The sequence below is a fragment of the Carassius gibelio genome, chromosome B17 (assembly GCF_023724105.1).
Source record: "Carassius gibelio isolate Cgi1373 ecotype wild population from Czech Republic chromosome B17, carGib1.2-hapl.c, whole genome shotgun sequence".
NCBI classification, from domain to species: domain Eukaryota; kingdom Metazoa; phylum Chordata; class Actinopteri; order Cypriniformes; family Cyprinidae; genus Carassius; species Carassius gibelio.
This window is the reverse complement of record NC_068412.1, coordinates 25,372,020-25,396,318: the sequence shown is the minus strand read 5'-3', so window position 1 is coordinate 25,396,318 and position 24,299 is coordinate 25,372,020. Positions and strand designations below refer to the sequence as shown.

At 37.0% G+C, this 24,299-nt stretch overlaps 2 protein-coding genes and 1 long non-coding RNA gene across 3 annotated transcripts; 1 reads left to right on the top strand and 2 right to left on the bottom strand.

The window, feature by feature from the left end:
- Positions 1 to 1,455: 1,455 nt before the first annotated feature.
- LOC127976666 (uncharacterized) lies at positions 1,456 to 2,972 on the bottom strand. Its single transcript, XR_008157906.1, has 3 exons — positions 2,539 to 2,972; positions 2,171 to 2,263; positions 1,456 to 1,921 (listed from the first exon to the last, which is right to left on the bottom strand). It is a non-coding gene; the product is annotated as an uncharacterized LOC127976666 (long non-coding RNA).
- A 121-nt stretch (positions 2,973 to 3,093) lies between these two features.
- psmc1a (proteasome 26S subunit, ATPase 1a) lies at positions 3,094 to 10,469 on the top strand. Its single transcript, XM_052581006.1, has 11 exons — positions 3,094 to 3,201; positions 3,826 to 3,879; positions 4,109 to 4,205; positions 5,425 to 5,549; positions 5,673 to 5,858; positions 6,083 to 6,211; positions 6,910 to 7,006; positions 7,097 to 7,286; positions 8,378 to 8,529; positions 9,256 to 9,410; positions 10,165 to 10,469. The coding sequence occupies exons 1-11, from the start codon at positions 3,199 to 3,201 to the stop codon at positions 10,297 to 10,299; spliced, it is 1,323 nt and encodes a 440-aa protein (XP_052436966.1). The 5' UTR covers positions 3,094 to 3,198; the 3' UTR covers positions 10,300 to 10,469.
- Positions 10,470 to 11,611: 1,142 nt separating this feature from the next.
- Positions 11,612 to 23,840, bottom strand: LOC127976424 (ubiquitin thioesterase zranb1-B). The gene is made up of 10 exons (XM_052580830.1): positions 23,443 to 23,840; positions 20,270 to 21,203; positions 18,894 to 19,081; positions 18,661 to 18,814; positions 17,454 to 17,525; positions 16,790 to 16,988; positions 16,198 to 16,318; positions 15,503 to 15,632; positions 14,059 to 14,288; positions 11,612 to 13,015 (listed from the first exon to the last, which is right to left on the bottom strand). The coding sequence occupies exons 2-10, from the start codon at positions 21,090 to 21,092 to the stop codon at positions 12,797 to 12,799; spliced, it is 2,136 nt and encodes a 711-aa protein (XP_052436790.1). The 5' UTR covers positions 21,093 to 21,203; positions 23,443 to 23,840; the 3' UTR covers positions 11,612 to 12,796.
- Between the last annotated feature and the right edge of the window lie 459 nt (positions 23,841 to 24,299).

Here is a 24,299-nt window from a genome sequence, read left to right as displayed (position 1 = left end):
TAAAAAAGGTTCAAATATTCACAGATTCTCCAGGAGGAAACACAATGCATTAAGAGCCAGGGAGTGAACAATTTTGAACAGGATTAAGATGTCCTTATTTTATAGAAATTTCCCTTGGAAGCAACAGAAGATACTTGCAACCCCCCCAAAAAAAACCCAGTACAATTGACCTTGATCTTCAAATTCGACAAGTTTAAATATTTTTCTTACTTTTTTGTCAATGTGTTGTTTTTTTTAGGGAGATAATCATACACACACACACACACAAAAAAGCTTCACTTTCATTCAGCAAAATGCATTATTTTATTTCTTTATTGAGGCTTGGGATAAATATGAATGATGCTAAATTACTTGCAGTTTTACTTTGTAAAATATGCATTTTTCCAATATTTACTTTGTAAAACTGCATTTTTCCATTTCAAAAATATATCTAAATTACGGCCTATGTTCTCAATGTCAAACGCAGAAATGTTAATCCATGCATTTATGACCTCAAGGTGAGATTATTGTAATGCTTTATTGGGTGGTTGTTCTGCACGCTTAGTAAACAAACTACAGCTAGTCCAAAATGCAGCAGCAAGAGTTCTTACTAGAACCAGGAAGTATGACCATATTAGCCCAGTCCTGTCATCGCTGCACTGGCTCCCTATCAAACATCGTACAGATTTTAAAATATTGCTTATTACTTATAAAGCCCTGAATGGTTTAGCACCTCAGTATTTGAATGAGCTCTTTTTACATTATACTCCTCTACGTCCGCTACGTTCTCAAAACTCAGGCAATTTGATAATAGAATATCAAAATCAACTGCGGGCGGCAGATCCTCTTCCTATTTGGCGCCTAAACTCTGGAATAACCTACCTAATATTGTTCGGGAGGCAGACACACTCTTGCAGTTTAAATCTAGATTAAAGACCCATCTCTTTAACCTGGCATACACATAACACACTAATATGCTTTTAATATCCAAATCTGTTAAAGGATTTTTAGGCTGCATTAATTAGGTAAACCGGAACCGGAAACACTTCCCATAACACCCGATACACCCGATACTAACACTAGAACGACCAGACATAGGACCAGTTTCTTCCCTCAGGCAATCCATCTTATGAACAGCTGACAATAATGGCGAACACACTACACTTTATATTTATATACACACACACTTTATTTATCTAACACACATACTTAGTATACACTTAAATTTTGCACACAATATATATGTACATACATAACTTCACTTTGTAATATACCTGCCTACAATTGTCATTTGTATATTGTCATTCACTGTCTACATATTTGTATTTTTTATTCTTTTATTATGTGTTTTATGTTCTGTCGCTGTCATTCTGTTGTACTGCGGAGCTTCTGTCACGAAAACAAATTCCTCGTATGTGTAAACATACCTGGCAATAAAGCTCATTCTGATTCTGATTCTGATTCTGATGTACTTGCTACATCATTAGAAGAATGGCATTTACGCTAATATTTGTCTGTTTCTCTCTTGTTCCGAGGTCACCGTGGCCACCAGATCCAGTCTGTGTCCAGATCAGAGGGTCACTGCAGTCACCCGGATCCAGTACATATCCAGACCAGATGGTGGATCAGCACCTAGAAAGGACCTCTACTGCCCTGAAAGACAGCAGAGACCAGGACAACTAGAGCCCCAGATACAGATCCCCTGTAAAGACCTTGTCTCAGAGGAGCACTAGGACAAGACCACAGGAAACAGATGATTCTTCTGCACAATCTGACTTTGCTGCAGTCTGGAATTGAACTACTGGTTTCGTCTGGTCAGAGGAGAACTGGCCCCCCAACTGAGGCTGGTTTCTCCCAAGGTTTTTTTCTCCATTCTGTCACCGATGGAGTTTCGGTTCCTTGCCGCTGTCGCCTCTGGCTTGCTTAGTTGGGGTCACTTCATCTACAGTGATATCATTGACTTGATTGCAAATAAATCCACAGACACTATTTAAACTGAACAGATATGACATCACTGAATTCAATGATGAACTGCCTTTAACTATCAATTTGCATTATTGACACAATGTTTTCCAAATGAATGTTGTTCAGTGCTTTGACCCAATGTATTTTGTTTAAAGCACTATATAAATAAAGGTGATTGATTGATTGATTGATTGATTGATACTTTCTATAACAGTCAAGTTCTTACTTTTGATTATGATCTTGGCAGGGGGTCTCTCATAATGGCTACTAGGCTCGATGTCTCTTGAGGTATGAATGCTTCAGAACATCCTTTCAACACCTTTATTTTTAAAAGCAACCACAATCAGGTTCTTATTTCCAAACACATTCGCCCACTTCTAGTTCAGGAAATAGAAGACCATAACTTGTGATATACTGATTAATAACAGAATGGACAACAAAATAACACGCTCACCAATGTCCCATTTTAAGCTGGCGACACTAATACATTTTTTGTGCACATTTTTAAACTTTAAAATGCATCATATTACAGAAGCAAAGCTGGTTTTGAATGTAATTTTTTGTTGACATTTTTAACAGCCTTTCAATCTTTACCTGTAGATTATGATGGTCTGCACTGGACTTCCTGATTCCCGCCTTGACTTTTTTAATGATAGAATCAAAATGTCTCTTGATTCCTGCAGGTTCAAGCAGAAAAAAATGGTTACAGTACTGTTCAAAAGTTTGGGGTTGGTAAGATTTTGAAGTGGTTTTGATTTAAAGAAGTCTGTTCTGCTCGCTGCATTTATTTGATTAAAAATACAGTAAAAAACTAAAAAAAAAAAAAGAAAAAAAAAAAAGTACTTATCCAAAGATAATAAATCCCATGCGGAATTGTATAAAACCACCAATGAGTCACTTTCCTTTTAGGACTGGTAAGATTTTGTGCCTTTTATTTTATTTTTATTTTTTATTTTTCCTCTCCTTGCAACCCCCAGAAATTTTTAAAGAATGTTTGTTTTGTTTGTTGTTATTGTATGTAGCGGAGCTGCAAGATGGTAACCTTCATTCTGTGAAAGTCTCGCGAGAATTTAACTACTGCCCTTCGTTGCACACAGTGTAATCGCGCGATATTTTAATCTCGTAAACCCCACTTGTGTGGACAAATCTTTAAATATAACAGCAAATCAATGTGCCCTTTTCTCCAGAAGGTGGCGGACGCGACACACTTTGCTTGATCTGTTAGTGCAGAAGAAGAAACAGAATCAAACGACGATGGTGAGACAGCAGATTTTGCTTCTTCTATTTTTTAAAAAGTGTCTTTTCTTTATCTTCTTTAAAATATGCCTATGTATTTGTGGTTTAGAAATGAATTATGAATATTTAGAACTGTTAGACATTTGCCTCTATTTGAGTGTTTGTTAGACTGTAAAGCAGGAAAGTTAGCTTGTTGTGTTAGCTAGCGTATACGTTACTCAATCAATGCATATAAAACGAAAATAAATGCATGATTAATAATGTCAACACGTTATCCTTATTATATTCACTTATTATTAAACATTGGTACTGGTTTTAAAGAACAATTAGATAAATAGATGGCAAATTGTTAAATGCATGGTCGTGTAAATGCGTGTATGTGTAAACAAATGAGATGAATTATTTTAAAACCATTTACTAATGTTATTACCGTTTTGAATGTAAATGAGCCATTTTGTACTGTATGTGTGATCTATCTATCTATTTATCAATTTATCTCTCTGTATTTATAAAGAGAGATTTATTGAATTATTGTCATAAATTCATGAAACGAAGCAAAATACGAACTGTAATTAGTTCATAAGTCTCTGTAGGTGATAGACATAATCAAAACAAAAGGTGAAATAAATTTTTGGATTTTCACAGGGTCAAAGTCAGAGTGGAGGACAAGGACCTGGTGGAGGAAAGAAAGATGACAAAGTGAGTATCATTCTCACACACACACACACACACACAGAACCTCATTACTATTAAGTAATATATATATATATATATATATATATATATATATATATATATATATATATATATATATATATATATATAAAACATGTATGAATCTCTGAGGTGATTGATCTTAGAGAAATTTAGTAGTGAAAAAATTGACATTTACCTTACTGATCATTCATTTCTGTGCATTGAATTTCAGGATAAGAAAAAGAAGTATGAGCCACCCATTCCCACAAGAGTTGGGAAAAAGAAGAAGAAAGTGAAGGGACCAGATGCTGCAAGCAAACTCCCCCTGGGTAAGAAAAACCTAATTATACCAAACCTTTTGAGAGGCTGTTACATAGATGGAAGTGATTAGGGATGCACCGGTTGACCGGCCATAAACCGTAACCTGGCGGTTTTTGCTTAAAATACGTGATTGGCAATTGGCCGGTTTTTGGTATTTTTCCAGAAATGCGCCCACGTGCAAAGACTAAATTGTAATCATTCGGTATCATGCCATTTGTGTGGAAGTATTTTGAAATCTGTGCGCAGGACATGGGCAGCCGTTCAGCACTGGAAGTGCAGAGCTACATGTCTGAGGCACAGATAGCAGGAAGCGAACAGCTGTTGGTGTACTGGCACACAAATAAGAGCCTTTCCTGCGCTCACTGAAGCTGCGCGAGCGTACTGTACCTGTCCTGCACAAGCGCAGACAGTGAAGGGATGTTCAGCTCGACTTCACACGTCCTGGATGAGAAACCAAACAGACTAAACTGTGAAAAAACAGATATTATTTTGTTTTTTGTAAAGTAGAACTTGCATACATGTTTGAAGAGCCAGAAGTTACCGTCAGTTCTGTATAGGATGATTCTTTTTATTTTACCTTAAAATAACAGTCTTAATTTGATTTAAAAATCACCTGCTGTAGCACACTGAAAAAAGTGGATAGATTCATCCAATTAAACCATTTTAGGGTAATGATTCAATGAGCATACTTTTATTTAGTCTCACTGGCCAGACCTTTTTTTATTTAAAACCAAATGTAAAAACTACAACAAATACTGAATGCTGATTAAGAAACATCTTATTGAATATGTGTTGATTGTGGTGTTTGGATTGTAGAACTATGCAGTTATTACCTTTTGATTTCACATGGTTACAGTTAATCTTTTAATTTAAGGCCAGTTCTATGTATTTTCAATCCAATTCAAAAACAAAAGCTAAATGCTGATGTCTGTACCATCTATGTCTCTATAGAATGTAGGCTACTTACTGTGCAGATTCTGCCGTTGATATCAGATGGTTATGGTTATTGTTTTCACTAGCCAAAAAACTGTTTTGTTTACATCTTGTTTATGCGCACTTTCCTTCTTTCTTGTTTGTTGCTTAAAAAAAAACTGAAATCGGTATAGAAATCAGCCAGTTTGCTTGTAAAAGAATCAGTATCGGAATAGGCCATGAAAAATCATGATCTGTGCATCCCTAGGAGTGATCTGTAAAATCATGAGCTGTCATTGTCTCTTCCTTCCTCAGTCACTCCACACACACAGTGCAGACTGAAACTCCTCAAACAAGAGCGAATCAAAGACTATCTGCTGATGGAGGAGGAGTTCATCAGGAACCAGGAGCAGATGAAGCCTCTGGAGGAGAAACAAGAGGTCAGCACATTATTGTCATCATTTTATATTATATTGCATTTGTAAATTTAACATTTGTTTTTATTTTGAATCAGAAGAACCACAGTTTGGTTCAAAGCACTAATCGTGGTGTTTTGTTTACAGGAGGAGAGATCTAAAGTGGATGACCTCAGAGGGACGCCCATGTCTGTGGGCACTCTGGAGGAGATCATTGACGATAATCACGCCATCGTCTCGACATCAGTGGGCTCAGAACATTATGTCAGTATTCTGTCATTTGTAGATAAAGACCTTCTAGAGCCCGGCTGCTCTGTGTTACTGAACCACAAGGTTAGTGAGCCTCGAAAATAACTTAACTGGCCTAAGATAAACTGGAAGATAAATAGACATTGATGTTGATTCACTTGACTTAATTTTACTACAGAAGTAAATTTTATTCCTGAATTTTGAATGTTAGAGTTGTCAAAAATAACGTTATGAAATTGTTTTATTTATGTATTCCGTTTGAATTATAGGAATGATGCTTTGTTATTAATTTAAGTAAATGTTTGCAGGTTCATGCAGTAATCGGGGTGCTGATGGATGACACAGACCCTCTGGTGACTGTAATGAAAGTAGAGAAAGCCCCGCAGGAGACCTATGCAGACATCGGAGGTCTGGACAACCAGATTCAAGAGATCAAGGTAATCGATTTAGTCATCCTTAAAATTAATTGAATTTCAAAGTGCAAAAAAGTGTTTATTTTATTTTTGATTGGTTTATAAAAAAAGGACATATATTGTATTCATTAAAGTAGTTTATTGAAATAAGATTTTTTTTATTTATAATTTTTTTTTTATCACGATTAATCAAATGATTGTCCTCGATTAATCGCATTATTATGCACAAAAGTAATAACACTTGATGGGCAGGTACAGACTCGGGTGTGTGGGATGCTGAAGAATAATTAGGGCAAAATTAACCCCCAAAGCCTGGTTCGTTTGACTAGTGTGATCGCTCCATTTGGCAGTCCCTGACTCGGTTGGACAAGAGCTCGGTTCAGTTATATATAGATATATAGATAGAGAGGGACGTGTGTTACCGCATCCCATATGACTCAAAATAATAAACCATGAAGTTAACAAAACTATTCACTCCACTGTGCTCCGCAAACACTTCTCTGCTCTCCTCACATGCCATCGGAAACTTGCTATTTCTCATTCATGATTATGAGCTCATTGCATTCTTTTGTTAAAAATAAAAGTGGACAGTGGTTTGTGACTGCTGATGCTTTGCATGAACTGATACTGATCGTATCCTGCACAAGAACATTAATCAGGACATTGCATGAAATCAAAATTAATTCTAAAGCATGATCAACCTTGTGCATTTATTATTTTAGGAATCTGTGGAGCTTCCCCTTACACATCCAGAGTATTATGAAGAGATGGGAATAAAGCCGCCTAAAGGAGTCATTCTGTATGGTGCACCGGGAACAGGTCAATCTGAGTCTTAAAAACCAGTTTGTTGTATGTTGTCATTTTCTTAGCATAGGGTTTGTGTTGATGTTATTTATTACTGGTGTGCAGGCAAAACTCTTCTGGCAAAGGCAGTTGCAAACCAGACGTCTGCCACCTTCCTGAGGGTGGTGGGCTCAGAGCTTATTCAGAAGTACCTGGGTGATGGTCCCAAACTGGTGCGAGAGCTCTTCAGAGTGGCTGAGGAACATGCTCCGTCCATTGTCTTCATAGATGAGATTGACGCTATCGGCACAAAGAGGTAAGTATTGGGGGTTTTGTTAAAATGTCATTAATCCTGTGGCGCAAAGCTGAGGTTTCAGCATCATTACTCCAGTCTTCAGTGTAACATGATCCTTCAGAAATCATACTATGCTAATTTGCTTTTCAAAAACATTTCTTGTAATTATCAATGGTCATATTTTTTTATAGAATGTCTATACTATCTTTACTGTCGCTTTTGTTGAATTTAATACATCCTTTAATAGATTGCACTTCCTCTCTCAGACAATTCTTGCTTCTGCAAGTGTCGTTACTTGCACTTTTTTTTTTACCTCTCAACATATGACAAGAGTAGCCAGGTAAACTAAATTACAATGTCACTTGCAGTTGTCACTTGCACTCTACGCTACCTGCAACATCAATTGCAATCCACAGAAATGGTGCATGTTGCCAATGGAGATTAAATGATTAAAACTAATTGAGTACTATAACGCACAGGGTCCTGCAAGAAAAAGACAAAGACCTGCAAATCTGTGACCACAATGAGTATGAACACAATGAGTTTAAGAGTTTTCCTCCAGTAGAAATCCACAAACACTTCATATGGCTTAATGTATTAAGATGCATGCTATTAAAATATCAAATTCAATATACAGTTTATTAATATAATAAGGATAAAAACCAAACTCAATGTGCTCCTCTTGATTATTAAAATATACATAACTAGTATGTGCATGTGAGCTCAGAATAAATGAAACATGCAAAGCTCTTTTATATCATTGTCTTTGTACATTAAGCTATATTACGTGTTTGGAGCAAGACCCTTTTGGGTTTTGGCAGCAAAAGTATAACTTTTTTTATATTTACACATTACATACCCTTATTTACCCAATATTCACTCATAATAATAATAATAATAAAAAAGCTGTTGGTAGATTTCTAGACTAACATTGACAGAATATGTTATGCTGTATGAATTATAGTAGCCATGCGATATATAATTCCACTATTAAAAAAAAACAAACCTTTATCTGTGGCCTCAGGTGTGTGTGTGTGTATATTGTGTACAGACTAGATTGTTTTTATTATAAACTGTGAAAACACTGACATTTGGATGATGTTTCTCTGCAGGTATGACTCTAATTCAGGAGGAGAGCGTGAGATTCAGAGAACAATGTTGGAGCTGTTAAACCAGTTGGATGGATTTGACTCCCGCGGAGACGTTAAAGTCATCATGGCCACTAATAGGATTGATACACTCGACCCAGCTCTCATTAGACCAGGTGAATTAGTCAGCTTACCGTTTATTTCTGGTGTGCGTTTCACATGCTAATTGAATCAAAGTGGACTAACAGGCCAGACACAAACGTCTGATGTCACAAACATTAGTGTGAGGGTTTCCTTTGTTTTAAAATGCACATAATTGAATGAAGCACATAACTTAAGCCTTGTCCAAATACCCACACTTGCGGTCTTTGCACTTAACTACTTGATTACTACTATGATGTATTTCCTGGATTTGGCACATGTGTTGAAGACCACAAGTGTATGTCAAACTTTTCATTACCTGATGAGACACACTTCTAGTATTGTAAAAATGCAAGTGTAGGTTTATTTTAATTGTAAATACTTTGCATTTTAAAATCAACTTCTAAATGTCTGTTCAGTAGTCCCTGTGGTGCTTCTAAATAAAGTGATAAAAAGCAGTTCCAAATGTTGTACAAAATAAATATACTTATCTATGCAGCAATACAATGTGTAGAACTTTGTTTCATTATTAAATTATAAGTAATATCTAATTATTATTAATATTTAACTTGCATTAATTCTTGTGATTTATCTACACAACATGATTCATGATGGGATACTTTAGTGTTTTTTAAGATCTAGATAGTCTTGCGCACTTCCTGTCGCACGCACATGCTCTCAAGTGGTCAAGACTGCAGGTGAGGGTATTTGGACAAGGCATTTTTAGACTAAAATTAGGTTTCCTTTTTGTGTTTCCACAGGAAGAATCGATCGCAAGATTGAGTTTCCACTGCCAGATGAGAAGACGAAGCGCAGAATCTTTCAGATCCACACCAGCAGGATGACTGTTGCAGATGACGTGACTTTGGACGACCTCATCCTGGCTAAAGACGACCTCTCCGGTGCTGACATCAAGGTAGCATCAGAGGGCCCTTTACTTAAATAGATGCATAATCTTATGCAATTTGACTACACAGAAAAACATTGTCTTGCAGAACAAGATAATGTGGTTCATTTGACCTTTTCTGACTAATTTACAATTTTAATTCAGGTTTAATAGACCCCAAAACTGAACATTTCTTCCATTTATTTATTGACCCTAATCTTGTTCTAACCTGTATGATGATTGTTGGTAAACAAATACTGTATTTTCCGCACTATAGGGTGCACCAGATTATAAGGCGCATAGAACAGAAGATACTGCAGTCAAACGTTTGACTGGGTTTGCGTTATGCATCCACTAGATGGAGCTGTGCTAAAGGGAATATCAACATTTTGACAGAGGGCCTTGATCCATATATAAGGCGCTCCAGATTATAAGGCGCACTGTCGTTGTTGAGAAAATTAAAGGCTTTAAATACGCATTATAGTGCGGAAAAAAACGGTAGTTTTTTTTTTTCCCTACAATAGAAGTCATTGAGAACCAAAGCTGTTTGGTTACCAAAATTCTTCAAAATGTCTTTTTGTATGTTGCACCGAAGAAAGTCATACAGGTTTAGAGCAATTAAACATTAGAGTGAGTAAACAATGGAAGAATTTTCATTTTTGGCTGGACTATTCCTTCAGTGCCTCTAAATATTTATTAAAACATGAACAAAGGCCATGGATGATTGAACAAGTTTGTACATGCACTTCATTGTATTTAATGTTGAATTTGTGTTTTTTTCCAGGCCATTTGCACCGAGGCAGGGCTGATGGCTCTGAGGGAACGCAGAATGAAAGTTACTAATGAAGACTTCAAGAAGTCTAAAGAGAATGTCCTGTACAAGAAGCAGGAGGGGACACCAGAGGGGCTCTACCTTTAAAAACAAGTCATTATACAGTCTTACACTTTTCGTTTTTGTTACGTTAACTCTGATTCATGACTTAACCCTCTGTTAATTTGTGCTGAATGCCAATTAAATATTTCAGTACCCCTTGTTTCTCTGAGCCTTTACTGAATTCTCTGACGATTAAAGCCTGAGATCTACCTGTCCTTGGTTTGGATTATTTTGTGGACCGTTTCATACCTATTTTCTACTGATGAACTTAAATTATTATAGAATAATTACAGAGGCCAAAAATGTATTTTAGTTTGGTCCGAAATAGTTTAAAAAAAAAAGTCTAGTCATTGGCTGTAACCTTCACGTTTAATTAGTGATTTTCCTATGGCACGTTGGGATGGTGTCATTAGTGTCTTTTTTTATTTTTGTGTATGCAACACACAAGTTAAAAAAGATAAGCAGCTGTGAGACACAGGGCTGATAATATAGATTTCTTTTATATATATATATATATATATATATATATACTCTCGTTTTAATGATCTGGAATTTTATAGTCCGTGCCTTTTTTCATACTGTTTTACACAGTTTATAATTTCCCCTGGGTTAGTAATAAAAAAAAAAATAGTTGTCAGGTTTTGAAACTTCACTATTTAAAATCTTTAAAACCTGGATTAATGTAAGCATTTGCATATTTATTGCCTAATAATTGATTTATTGAAGGCTATAACTTAATTCCATATGTCTCTTAAAGGGATAGTTCATGAAAAAATTAAAACAATTTGAAAACCTCAAAAGTTTGTGTAACGCAAAAGAAAAATTTATAATCGAACAGTTGCTGGTTCCCATTTTTATTTTTAATTTCTATTTTTTTTCTCTCCAAACCAAGGAAGTCAAAGGAGACCAGCAACTGTTTGGTTACCCACATTCTTCAAAAAGAACTTATTTTGCATTCAGCACAAGAAAGAAACTCATACAGGTTTGCGACAAACATTAGGCTACACTATACCGCTATAAAAAAAAAAAGCACATTGACAGGAGAAGTAATAGAAATCCTGTACAAAGTGTACACTAGTTAATGAAGCATACATGCATTGTTTTAGCAGGTTCTGTGTTGCTAAACATCTTACCGTGTCATTTCTAGCAGCATATAGTTTGACTTGTAATGCTTTGGCATGAGTGCGTTTAGTTTTCTTTTCAGGGTTTACGTGTAGTCTAAAAATGTCTAATTTGAATTGCAAATAGACAAGGTATAGCACTGACTTTGCTATTGCAACATCCTCACAAAAAACAAACCGCTGCAATGAGCATTTCTCATCTGAGCATATGTACTTTGTATGTAGGAAATCACACGTTTTGTTTTGAAGTTTTATAATGGTTTCATAGTTGGACATTCAAAACACTTAGGTCTTCAATATCACCAAGTTTGGTCTCCACCTTATATATATCAAATATACCATAGTGTAGCAGAACTATCACATAATTTAAAAAAGAAAATAAAACATGAGGATGTGAGAAGGACTGGACACAAATACAGGTGGTGATGAGATGAAAACTGGGAAACAAAGCAAATTAACCGGTTATATTAGCACTGCAAAAACACTCCACAGATCTCTCCTAATGTTCACTTTGGTCTACATCAAGTCTTTGAATGTGATGACAAGAGTTTTGGAAACGGTAGAAAAAAAAAACATGCACTGAAAAATCTGTAGTAGACACTTAGTAAAAGACAAACGGCACACACAAATACACAACTGAAAGAGTGAAAGGACCACATTAAAAAAAAAAAAAGCTGAAATAATGTTCCCTTCCAAAAAGGGCATAAAATCTCATCCAACGGACACAGTAAACTGACACATGCCTTTTTCTTTGCAGTGTAGTTCAAAGATGGGACAACAAGAGACGACAATGTGAGTGGAAAGCATTCATTTCTATGGCTCACAAACTATTATTCAGATAAATACAGAAAATCTGTTAGAAATAGAGTTAAAATGTCCACTTGCGTTCTCCTCGTAACGACCAGGTGAGGAACGATGGCTTCATTTAGAAAAGCAATCGTCACAGTCATACGTGTGATTCGTATATAATGCTCATTTTCAAACGTATAGTGAATTATGTTTTAGTAATCTCAGTCTAGAGTCACGCTACACAAATAGAAATAGACATCTGCTTCGGTTCTGTTACAAACTGAACCGGACGTTTTAAAAAGGGTGCTTGCTGCAATTGACCTATTTAAATATCTTTTTCTCTCCTGCTTATTCCTCTTTTTCGTAAATCACTACAAGCTTTGAAACAGCAAATTTAAATCAACACAAACAAAAGCAAATAACATAATCTGTAATGACAAATACAATCATGATGCATTCCTTTATTTTGCAACAAACCCAAATTAATTGGCGTATTAGAGACAAAAACCAAAAAGGAAATCTGGGGTTCATCTTTCGGTCGGGGTTAGAGGTGTGTGTTTGTGTGTTTCTGTGTGTTGGGGAACGCAAGAGGGACGTATTGTATGTTAGTGTCCAGTACTGCAGACTGCTCTTCACTCGTCTTCATCCTCCTCTTCCTCCTCTCCGTCGGAGAGAGTTGGACAAGCGGCAAGCTGCCGGTAACCATCCAGCCACTTCTCCACCATCTGAGTGACAAGCGGGTGGTTCCGCCTCCTGGAGCTCTTCTGCATGGCCACCAGAACCCCGCCCTCTGTAACACAGCAGTCCATCCACTGCCGCAGCATCCGCTCCTGCTGCTCCTCCGTCCCCATCTGACGGACAAGCAGAGTAACCAATCAGAGAACACCTCAAGGTACATCAACAGCAGCTTACAAACACATGCATTTTCCATTCAGTACAGAAAGGTGGCGATGAAAACAAACTAATTACCCATTTTCTTGGCAGCATAAAAAAATATGATGTTGACCTTTCTCTTTGGAGTGTTACAAGTTGTTCGTGAATAGATAAGATCCCTAAAGTTGTGATGACTTAAGTCTCAAACCCAAAGAGATATTATTTATAAAAGTTAAGACTCGTCCACTCCCCCCTAAAAAGGCTTGTTGTAACACGCCCAGGTTTTTTTTCATACACTGGTCAATTTCGAGATTTTGGGCTATTTTGTTTCAACAATTGTCCTCTTTTAGACTAGTGAAAAAAAAAATACACATTTAAGTGTTAACTTTTGCCTCTGTAGATTTAAATGACAATCAGTGCTGTTTTACTATTATGTAGAGACTATAATAGATTTTATTAATATTTAGAATTTTTATTTTTATATTTTAGATTTTAGTTGTTTTGGTAACACTTTACAGTAAGTGTACAACAGTGTTTTTTCTTTTTTTTTTTGGGCTGTTGACAGTATTTTATGATTATTTATGGAGTGATAAAAAGAGAAATCCAAAATATCCTCTCTCTCTAAAAAAAAAAAAAAAAAAAAAAAGAAAAGAATACGCCAACAAAATGAAACCCAAATTTTGGCTTTATCAAAAAGATTCAGATTTCTGTTCTGGAAATATATGACAATAAGCCCATACTTAATTAGTCAATGCATCATTTGCGTATTTAAACAACATTTTAGAAAACTTGTTATGCAAAACAATTTTCTTAATGTATTATAATTAATCAGCTGGGGAAAATATCTGTTAAATGCTTTACCTTATTCACCTGCGATGTCTTAAATATATATAAAAAACGGCTAAAAAACAACCCAGCCTCCACACACAATAAAAAAGACAACCCATTTGTATATGTAAACAGACCTTAATAACTATTCATGTTCTACAGAGTGCATTGATGTCAGCAGAGCTGTTCTCACCTCTTGTGCTGACAGAAAGTGAATGTGCAACAGTTTTCGCTCGCTGTCAACCAGCGGCAGGAAAGTGACCGTGACATCATCGTCTGTGTTCAAGTTGGCGCCCGCGCCTCGATTATCGTAGCCATCGTTCTCCATGGCAACCAAGGCGGAAAAGTGTCCGCGCGTGTAACCCAAGGCGATTGGGCTCTTCCAGCAGAAACTCTGCTCCCATAACAGAGGCAGGTAAACACCTACAACATAACAGCCAAAGCAAACAGTAAATACAGAAACTGTGTGACTGACCCTAAAAACCAACACTGTGTGCAGCAGTCAACACTGTGTGACAGAGATATATGGATTGTTTCTGCTGGCCGTTTCGTCACTGTAGTAGCAATAACAGCCTGCCAGCCACAGATATAATAGATCACACATTTCTTGGTTGACGTGGCCAAACAGCACAGAGAATAATGCTAATGTGCTTACACTAATCATCCCTGTAAGTACTGATAAAATGATTATAATCGTCAGATATATGCAGTGAAAAGCTCTTTATAATTAAATCAACACTTCGGCCAAGTCAATCAGTTGGAAGAGATTTGGATTTTTTTTTTAGCTTTTTTTTTTTAACCTATTTTTGTGATTTACTGGAGGATAATACACATATTCTGTTTCTAAATATTTTTTTGAGTAAACCTTCCTTGCATAAAAACCTTTTATTTAAATGTATGAAATATGAATATATAAATTATATATCACATTTTAATTTATACATACACACTACAATTCAAAAGTTTTGGATTGGTGTGATTTTTTAAAGAAGTCTATTTTGCTCACCAGCAGAATAGAATAGCAGCATTTATTTGATCAAAAATACAGTAAAAACTGTGTATTATAACAATATTTACATCAATTAAAATAACTGGTTTCTGTTTGAAGATATTTTTAAATATAATTTATTCCGCTGATGTCAAAGCTGAATTCTCAGCAGCAATTACTCCAGCCTTCAGCGTCACATGATCCTTCAGAAATCATGCTAAAGAAACTTGTTATTACCATGTTGAAAACATTTATGCCACTTAATATTTTTGTGGATTTTGTCCATCAATATGGACCAAAATCTTTGAGGAATGTTTCCAAAACCTTGTTGAATCTATGCCACAAAGAATTAAGGCAGTTCTGAAGCCAAAAGGGGGTCCAACCCGGTACTAGCAAGGTGTACCTAACAAAGTGGGCAGTGAGTGTGTGTGTGTGTATATATATATATATATATATATATATATATATATATATAAAATACAATAAAACTTAATGACTTTTGAACAGTAGTGTAAATATCTATCTATAATGATAGTAATCATAGGCCAATCGGTCTTTCTAGAGCTGAGAAGCAGCCTTTGCAAATTGAGCAAACCAAATAAAATGGAAATATCTCCACACTAGCGTAGCACACTTAATCACAGCTCACCCTGAAAGCGTGTGTATCCCAGCGTCTCTCCTCTGAAGCTCTTGTAATATTTCACACCGTACACTATGATAGGCCTCCGAAGGATGTGTGCCAAGACAAACACGTGCGTCTGCTCTAAACTCGCACCCGGCTGCAGGAAGATGATACAAGAACAGAGACAGAGAGAGAGAAAGAGAACCAAAATAAGTGTTAAAACAACTGGTTTCAATCCTCAATGCTATGTTTCCCCAAACTCATCTGAATATTTCATTATAAGAAAAATTATTCAATATGAAACAGCATATGCGACTCATTTTATTTTCATAATCTAACAATGATCCATTCAAAGCAGCGTAAATGGCTTTGAATGTAAATGGTTAAATGATTGATAAAAGCATACAAAGAAAATAATTGTTTCTTTGGAATAACAAGCACTGATGAATCATTCACAATAACAAAAATGTGTATTCTGAAGGTAAATATAGTCAGTTTTAATGCCTTACTGTACAATGTAACTGCCAAAATCTTCAATAGATCTGTATAGAAACAACCGACTAATGGAAACAGTGCTATTAAAAGTGCTCATTGCTCAGACATCTGTTCAGCCCTCATCGTCTCCAGTGGCATGCATGTCTGCGTATGTGTTTCTGTATGAATCAACTGCATCTATCTCAGTAGGTGGTGAGATCCGAATGTTTTCTCATCTGGTTACTTACCTGACTGGCTAATGACAGTATAAAGGCCCAGTCCTCCTGCCACTGCTCCTCCCGCAGAGAAAAATGCAAACCGAAGCTCTGGGAATACCAGGACTCCCACTCTTTCCAGCGCGTGTAGAACCTGGAAAACACAAACATTATATCTGTGTAAAATGCACAGATGCAATCACACAGATGTGAATAAAACCCAGATGCAATCAAGCAAGATAACTAATTTTTTGCTAAAGAACACGTGTGCTGCCACCTTTGCAAAACAATACTAGGGTGTTCTGGGTAGTTAACATGACTCAGGGTCTTTAAAGTTAACTAAAACAGAGTTTCTGCAGGTTTATGGTCTATGACCTTTTTAAGACCAAGTAAAGAAAACATAAGGAATAAATTGAATGGAAAACAGTTCTCCAATGGATTGTGAGGTTGCAGACCAAGAAAAACCTCTTCTGAAGAAGAGACACCTCCAAGCTAGACTGAAGTTTGAAGGACAACCTGGAGAAAAACTATGCATACTAGAAACTTGTCCTTTGGTCAGATGAGACAAAATAGAGTCAATTGGCCACAAAGATTCATGTGTTATTCTATTAATGTCCAGTCTTACCAGTGAGAGCAGTCGTGCAAGCTGTCGTTGAGGCTTTTTCTCAGGACAGAGTCTTTGTCGTAAATCCCCCACGTGGCCTGTAACACTGAATCTAGAAGGCAATCTCCAGCGGTTCGGTTCCACAGAGCGTACAGCCGGCTGTCCAGACGTGTGCCCAGCTCCAGAGACCAGTTAATGATGGGAGACTCCTCTTCCAGCTCTGAACACCAGAATAAATCAGTTTCTCAATGCGTTTCTTTGCACATCCAGTGATACATTTTGTTACTGCTAGCTGCACGCTGCTCTTTAGGGATGCAACAGAAATAGACCAGCTAAGGCATTTTCTAGATCAGATTCTTTTCAATTGATGGGTCATGACCCAAAAACAGGCCATGGGCTTGTTCAGATACTAAATGCAAATAACAAAATTTAAATAACTGTATAATGGGACAGCAAAATCAAATAGGCAGATAAAAGTTGGGACAAATTGTGCAAGGTAAAAGAAAACACAACCCCTATGCATTAAATATGGGTGAACTTGCAAACAAGGCCAACGCTGTGCCAACCACAGTTTACCATCAAAATATCCATTGTCCTGAAGTAGAACTAGTTGAGGAACTCAATGTTTTAATGTGATGCCCATTTTTATCAGGTTTAAACCATAAAATAAAAGCTAAAGTGTCACCTTTTTGTACATCTCGATCCAGGACCTCATCGAACAGTTTTTCTTGAACATTTGGGGGAAGGTCTTCAATATCTATAGAAGAAAATAAAAAATTAAGACGCATTATGGATTTTTCTACCACTTTTACACAATGTTCATTACAAGGTATATATCAGGACACTTTTTGCATAAATACATTTCACACCCTATTTATTTATGTATGCTCACTTTCATGAGGGTTATTTAACAAACTATAAAAAATAAAATAAACTGAAATAAAATGACGGTTGTGTCTTATTTAGTTTACGGATGTACTAAAATAACAAACTAAAATTGATTCAAAATAACAATAAAAATTATTATAGTATCAAAGATACTAAAACAACATTAATTTCATTAGGTTTATATTTATTGGTTGCAACATTTCATAATGTATTCAATTATTTCATTATATTTTATCTTGTCACATTTTATGCCAAGGTGTACTTCAATTCATATTTATATGTGACCATGGACCAGAAAACCAGTCATAATGGTAAATTTTTTATCAGATTCTTCAGAATTTTCATCTGAAAACTTTCCATTGATGTATGGTTTATTAGGACTGGACAATATTTGGCTGAGATACAACTATTCGAAAATCTGGAATCTGAGGGTGTAAAAAAATCGAAATATTGAGAAAATCACCTTTAAAGTTGTCCAAATGAAGTTCTTAGCAATGCATATTACTAATCAAAAATCAAGTTTTAATATATTTACTCTAGGAAATGTTCAAAATATCTTCATGGAACATGGTCTTTACTTAATATACTAATGATTTTGGGGATAAAAGAAAAATCAATCATTTTGACCCATACAATGTTTTTTTGGCTATTGCTACAAATAATTAATACTGGTTTTGTGCTCCAGGGTCACATATTTCATTATACTTTTATTTACGGCATTTAATTATATATTATATATCCCTTCATAATAAAGAACTAAATTGCAATGTTTCTGGTATCAAGAAATCTTGATTAACATCTTAAGTGGATTTTAAGGTAAACGTTTATTTAGTATTTTCTTTTTTTACTTTATTTTGATTTAGTTAGTTTATTTTATTTCAAGAAACAGAAACTGTTTCATGGTTTCAATTGAATTTAACTTTAAACCACTTGGTTTTTGTGACTCATGTGGTCTGAATGCATGAGAAGGGAAATGTTGGTCTTTAGAAATGATGAGTGATCACCTGCTGGTAATGTGAAGGTGACGAGGTCAGCGAAGAAGCAACAGGGAAACTCTCCTTTACGTCTGTGAAGTGCTGCCGCCACCTCTCTGCGGATCTGTTCTGTTAACTCAGGACACACCAGAGCCGGTATACACTTCGCCGTCTGCTGAGACACCTGAAGTACATTCAGAAATACAGAATCATTTTACAATATGAGACGACTTCTCTCCATTTACGCATGTAAACACCCTGACCTCCGTGAGCAGCACCGCGAGCATGTCTTGTCTTTGGAAGCGGATGGCCAGATGCACCAGAGTAAACCCAGCATCGAACGCAGACGGACGGTTGAGAATCCGCACCTCGTCTGCAGTCAGCTGCCGTGCGATATCACCGCCGGATGACTTGTACGCCTCCACGGCGGCCAGATCCCCCTCCACTACACCTGATGAAAGTGTGCATTACATATGAGTAGGTTGACTTCCTCTTTCACTGCTCTTTGAAGTTGCAGTATAAATTTCCGATTCAATCCCATCAGACCTATAGGAGCTATATGTATTTCCCAGAAGACAGTGACGCTGCTTTAGAGATCAATGATTTCATACCCTGATGCAGGAAAGCAGAGTGCTAACAGAAGTGTTCCCTAGTACCAAAGCCCACGAGACAAAATCTGTCAGTTTGCATCAAACCATGCGTATGCAAACCATCTCCCACAGGCAGAGTGATGAAAATAAAGGTTTCATACCAGTTGATATCAAAAGATTCAGCTTTGAATTTCAGCTTCACATCCGGTAAAACATGCCAATCAAATAGTGAGCAAGAGGGAGAAGGTCACAACTGATAATTCACGTAACACTTTATAACAAGGTCAACACTAGTAAACTACATAAAGAATACTTATAGAGAATTTAATTAACCCTAGTTATTGCTCATTTAACTATTTTTTAAAAAAAACATTAACATTTAAAAAATGTTTTTTTTATTTAACATTTTCAAAGAGTATTAAATGCTGAAATAATATATTTCTCAATATTGTTCAATATATTAGTTTCATGTTCGCTACTGGATTATTGTTCAGAAATTATTGTTGTACAGCGTTACCATAATGTCAATACATTATGAAAGGTGATATTTATTTTTATATAAAAAAATTAGGTATATGTGCACTTCTGTTCAAAGGTTTGGGGGTATGACTTATAAATTAATATAAATTAATACTTTTATTCCGCAAGGACACATTAAATTGACAAAGTAACAGTAAATGTTTATAATATGATAAAAGATTTTAAATAAATGCAGTTCTTTTAAACTTTCTATTTGAAATTCCTGAAAAAAGGATCACAAAAAATATCGAAAAAATAATAAGAATTGCTTCTTGAGCAGCAAAATATTTCACATAAAGATGTTTGATTAAAAAAAAAATGTTTCAACAAACCACCAGCTGAAAAAAAGACATGATGTGAAGAAAAAAGAAAACTGATGTGAAGTTAGTGAGGAGAAAAGCTCCTGCAGCATCTGAGTGCAGATATTACAGACACCCAATCTAATGCAATGATATTTTCTAAATTAATTTTAAGTGTCCAAATACATTTTGGGGAAATTGTATCTAGCACTAATGGGGTTCGTTTCTCACCAGCGCAGGCGTTCAGGAAGAGCCAGTCGCTTCTCCGCATCCTGTTCCGGATCTGTTTGAGTTTTTTAAAGTCCGCCTCCTGCTCGTTATCGCTGCCCACCGCTCCGGACGCCAGCTCGATCTTGACCTCCGCCTGCCCTTTACACGTGGGTGGAGAGAGTTTCCTCTGTCTGCCTCTGCTCAGCCCCCCTCCCCCCGCTGTCCTCAGCTTATCCCGCTCCTGCTCGTTCACTATCGACGGGGACGTGGCGCTCTCCGCCTCCGAATCCTGCTGAGGTGCCTCGGGCGAACCACTGGGTTTGGGGTGGTCACAAACCACACACCTCAGACTCTTCGGCCAGTTCTCATAGGTGCAAGCCGAGCACGGCCAACGCTGCGCGTGCATGTTAAGCCGATTCCGGTCGTTATACTCCTCACACGGATCTGAGGTGATCGGAGTAGGTCTGGACCCCGAGTCCGATGTCTGTGGTGCTTCAGACGGACTGAGCGGGCCGTGTTGGGAGCCCTGCTGCCTCTGACTGAGGCACTGCGTGCAGCGGATTGCGCGGGGCCAGTTCAGATAGGTGCACATTTGGCAGGACCATTTGCTGCTGGTCTCGGGCAGCTCATCGGCGATCCGCACCCGAGGCCGGGCGCTGGAGTCAGGGCAGATGAGCTGTGTGGTGCAGAGCTGCGGGTCCAGGCTGGAGCTGCTCTTGAAGGGTTCCTCTGTGATGATGGGCGCGTTGTGCCTTTGGGCCCGACACATGGTGCATTTGATGGCGGACGGCCAGTTCTCGTAGGTGCAGTACTCGCAGCTCCACTTCAAGCCCAAATCTGTCATCCTCGCTCGCGCCTGTCACCGTAACTGATCGCCCCCCCTCCCTCCCTCCCGCCAGTCCTCCGTTCTTCACCTGCTTTCACTCGCTCACGCTCACAGCGCCTCCAGCTTCTCCTGCAATAGTCACAGACAGCCAAAGTTTAGTTCTTGCTGGGGAAAGAGCTATGTGGATTGATAATATGATAAAATTATGTTGATTTACAGTGGGATCCAAAGGTCTCAGAGTAAATAATGCCTTTTTAAAAAAAATATATAAATTAATACTTTTATTCAGCAAGGACGTATTAAATTAAGACAATTGTAATATTCCATATATATCAATATTCTTGATCGGCAAATCTGCATATTAGAATGATTTCTGAAGGATCATGTGACACTAAAGACTGGAGTAATGATGCTGAAAATTCTACTTTGCATCACTGGAATAAATTACTTAAAATATATAAAAATATAAAATATTCCTTTTAAATTCTAATAATATTTCACAATACTATTATTTTTACTTTAATCATACCGACCCTAAAACTGAATTTTATTCACTATTTTGACTGAATTTTATAACACTATTTGGCTTGTTCCCTTAGCTATAATTTGATTTAATCCACAAATTATATATATAAAAAAAAAAAACCTGATCATTCATGTAATGTAGTAAGGTCTGAGAATGTTCCAAGAGCATCTTGTGCTTCAATGGAACTTTTGTACAAAGGGCTTACATGGTCGATGTCACAAATTTGCTTACATTTGATTAGTGACCGAGAAATAGTGCAGGCTATTTTCACATTTACCATTTTCTTTAATTGTCAAAATCCTAAATTCAAGTCACTTACATATTTGAAACAAAAGTTTTCTGAAGTACCAGGTAAATATCATTGCATAAGATGATCTATGGTAAATACAAAAGTACCATATGATACCAACCAATGCATTGCAGTTTCCTTTTTTGACTGGCTTGGACTACTTATAAATGTCCATGCACTTGATTAAAATAATGATGACAAAAAGCATAAAGGTTGACAAAATGAACATAGCATTGAAATCAGCATAAATCACAATGAGTCCTGATAGCATACACGATAGTGCATGTATATTCTGTGCTTTTCTCAAATCTCTTTGGTAGGTCTTTCCATTCACATGTTTCTCCCTCTTTGTGAATGATCTTAAGCTTTCCATTTGCTACTGTAATAAAAACCACAATACAATTTATTCTGAAAGGTTTTTTATCTGGACTCTGGATTATTCCTCACAGTCCTAACAGGTGGACAACGACAGATGAATCCAGCTCACTGGGGCAAACGGTCACATCCTTTGACCTACATTCCTACACTCTCATTTGGTTATTAACATTCGTTAAAAAAAAAATTCATGATGGCCTAGATTTCCTTGACTATGGTGTTAACATGGTACAGTGATAAAGATGGTAATAACGTGCTACTGAATGATTCACATACACAAACCACAGAATTTACATGACATTTCAAAGCATGTCAAAGAATACCATGGTATTTGATATGAATATACATATGGAATAAAACAAACAAAAAGCCAGTTACTGAAGACGAATTAATCAATAGTGAAAAACAAACCATTATATATACTGTAGTTTGAAGTATCATATAGGCCTATTTTGTTTGGTGTAACAGAATATATATGATAATCACTCAGAACCATCTAATACTATACTTTTTATACCTCACATTTTATATCAAAAACTTTAAGACAAAATAGGTTTTGCTTTACGAAATTAGGTTCAATATTTTGAAGGGGTCATAATCTGTCATTTTGGATAGTGAGCTGTCAAACTGCTGGAAGCGCCTTTGACACCGCAAAAGTGCAGTTTAGTTATCTCGGTAGGTTTTGACACAAACCTCTTTTTACACGACTGGAAACCGGGCTATAACGGCGAGAGGAGTTTATATATAACGGGCGCTGGAAATGGATTATGAAAGCATTTCCGCCGCTATAATGTATCCAGTTCGAATGTATCCAATTCAAATGTATCCAGCACAAACTCTGCGCTGATACATTGTAAACACTCTCGGCTCGTTTCGGAATTCCACACCAAGGTGTCGATGTTAGCCGAATCACAACAACACCATAAAAGAGCTCCGGTTTGTATCTGCTGCACTGTAAATAAACCCAAACAGCTACTTCTGTTCAGATTGTACACTGTCTATTGACATTTTCACTTCCTTAAAATGACAAATACATTTTTAAATAAATACATTAATAAATATTTCAAAAATATATTTAGGCGAGCATTTTAGGAAGCTAAAAAAAATCATTAATTTTCCCTGTTGCATAAAGTGTTACAGTGATTTTTTTTTCCACACAGAAATATCAAGGCCCTTACCTGTCTCTGCCCTCCACACTTCAGTTTGCAAACACTACCGTTCCCGAGTTCGCTCTTCTGCAAACCGAACGTCTGTCCTACCGAAACCCAATCCGATCGGGTCCAAATCCAGCTCAGCACCGAAAATCTACCGCGACAGCAGATCGATTCTGCGTCGGAACTCCCATGTTATTTATCTCCCTTCCTCTGAAACCCCAAGCACCACGGCGATCTTCAGATCAAAGCGGGTTTTAGTGGGTTTTAAATACCGGAATTCCCATTTCGGTTGCCGATGTGACTGGCTCTAATGGCGGCGGCACAAGAGCGGGGGGTAAACCAAAATAAACCTACTCCGGAGATACTGGTAGGAGGGATATCACCTGGATCAGCGGGCACATATGATTGGCTCTCGCTCCGTAAACACCGTGGAAACCAATGAGGGCGCATTTCTTTCGTTAAAGGGCTTCACGGCATACTTCCTTCATGAGCAATAACAATCAGGAAACTGTCTCTCTTGGTCCGCCATGTTGGCTCTTAGATTATCAGGGATGGAATATTAGGTTTCACTCTGGAGGGGAGCCAAAATGGAGTGTGTTTCGTGTGTTCGGCTCCACTGCCAAGGCCAGGGGGATGATGTCATCGTTTCAGAAAGATCTACCGCAGCATCATCTGCAGTGACATAAGGGCAGTTTTTCAATGAAAACAAAAATAGAAGAGTTGACAATATAGCTCCAGGGCCGTTAGATTGTTCTGCGTGTAGCTCTTTTATGTCAAAACAATAAATGAAAGGCCCGGTGGTTGGTTTTAGCTGAACATTTAGTTCCATGTAGGCCACTCATTTATTTATTAGACTAGTTTATTTTATATATAAAAACTAG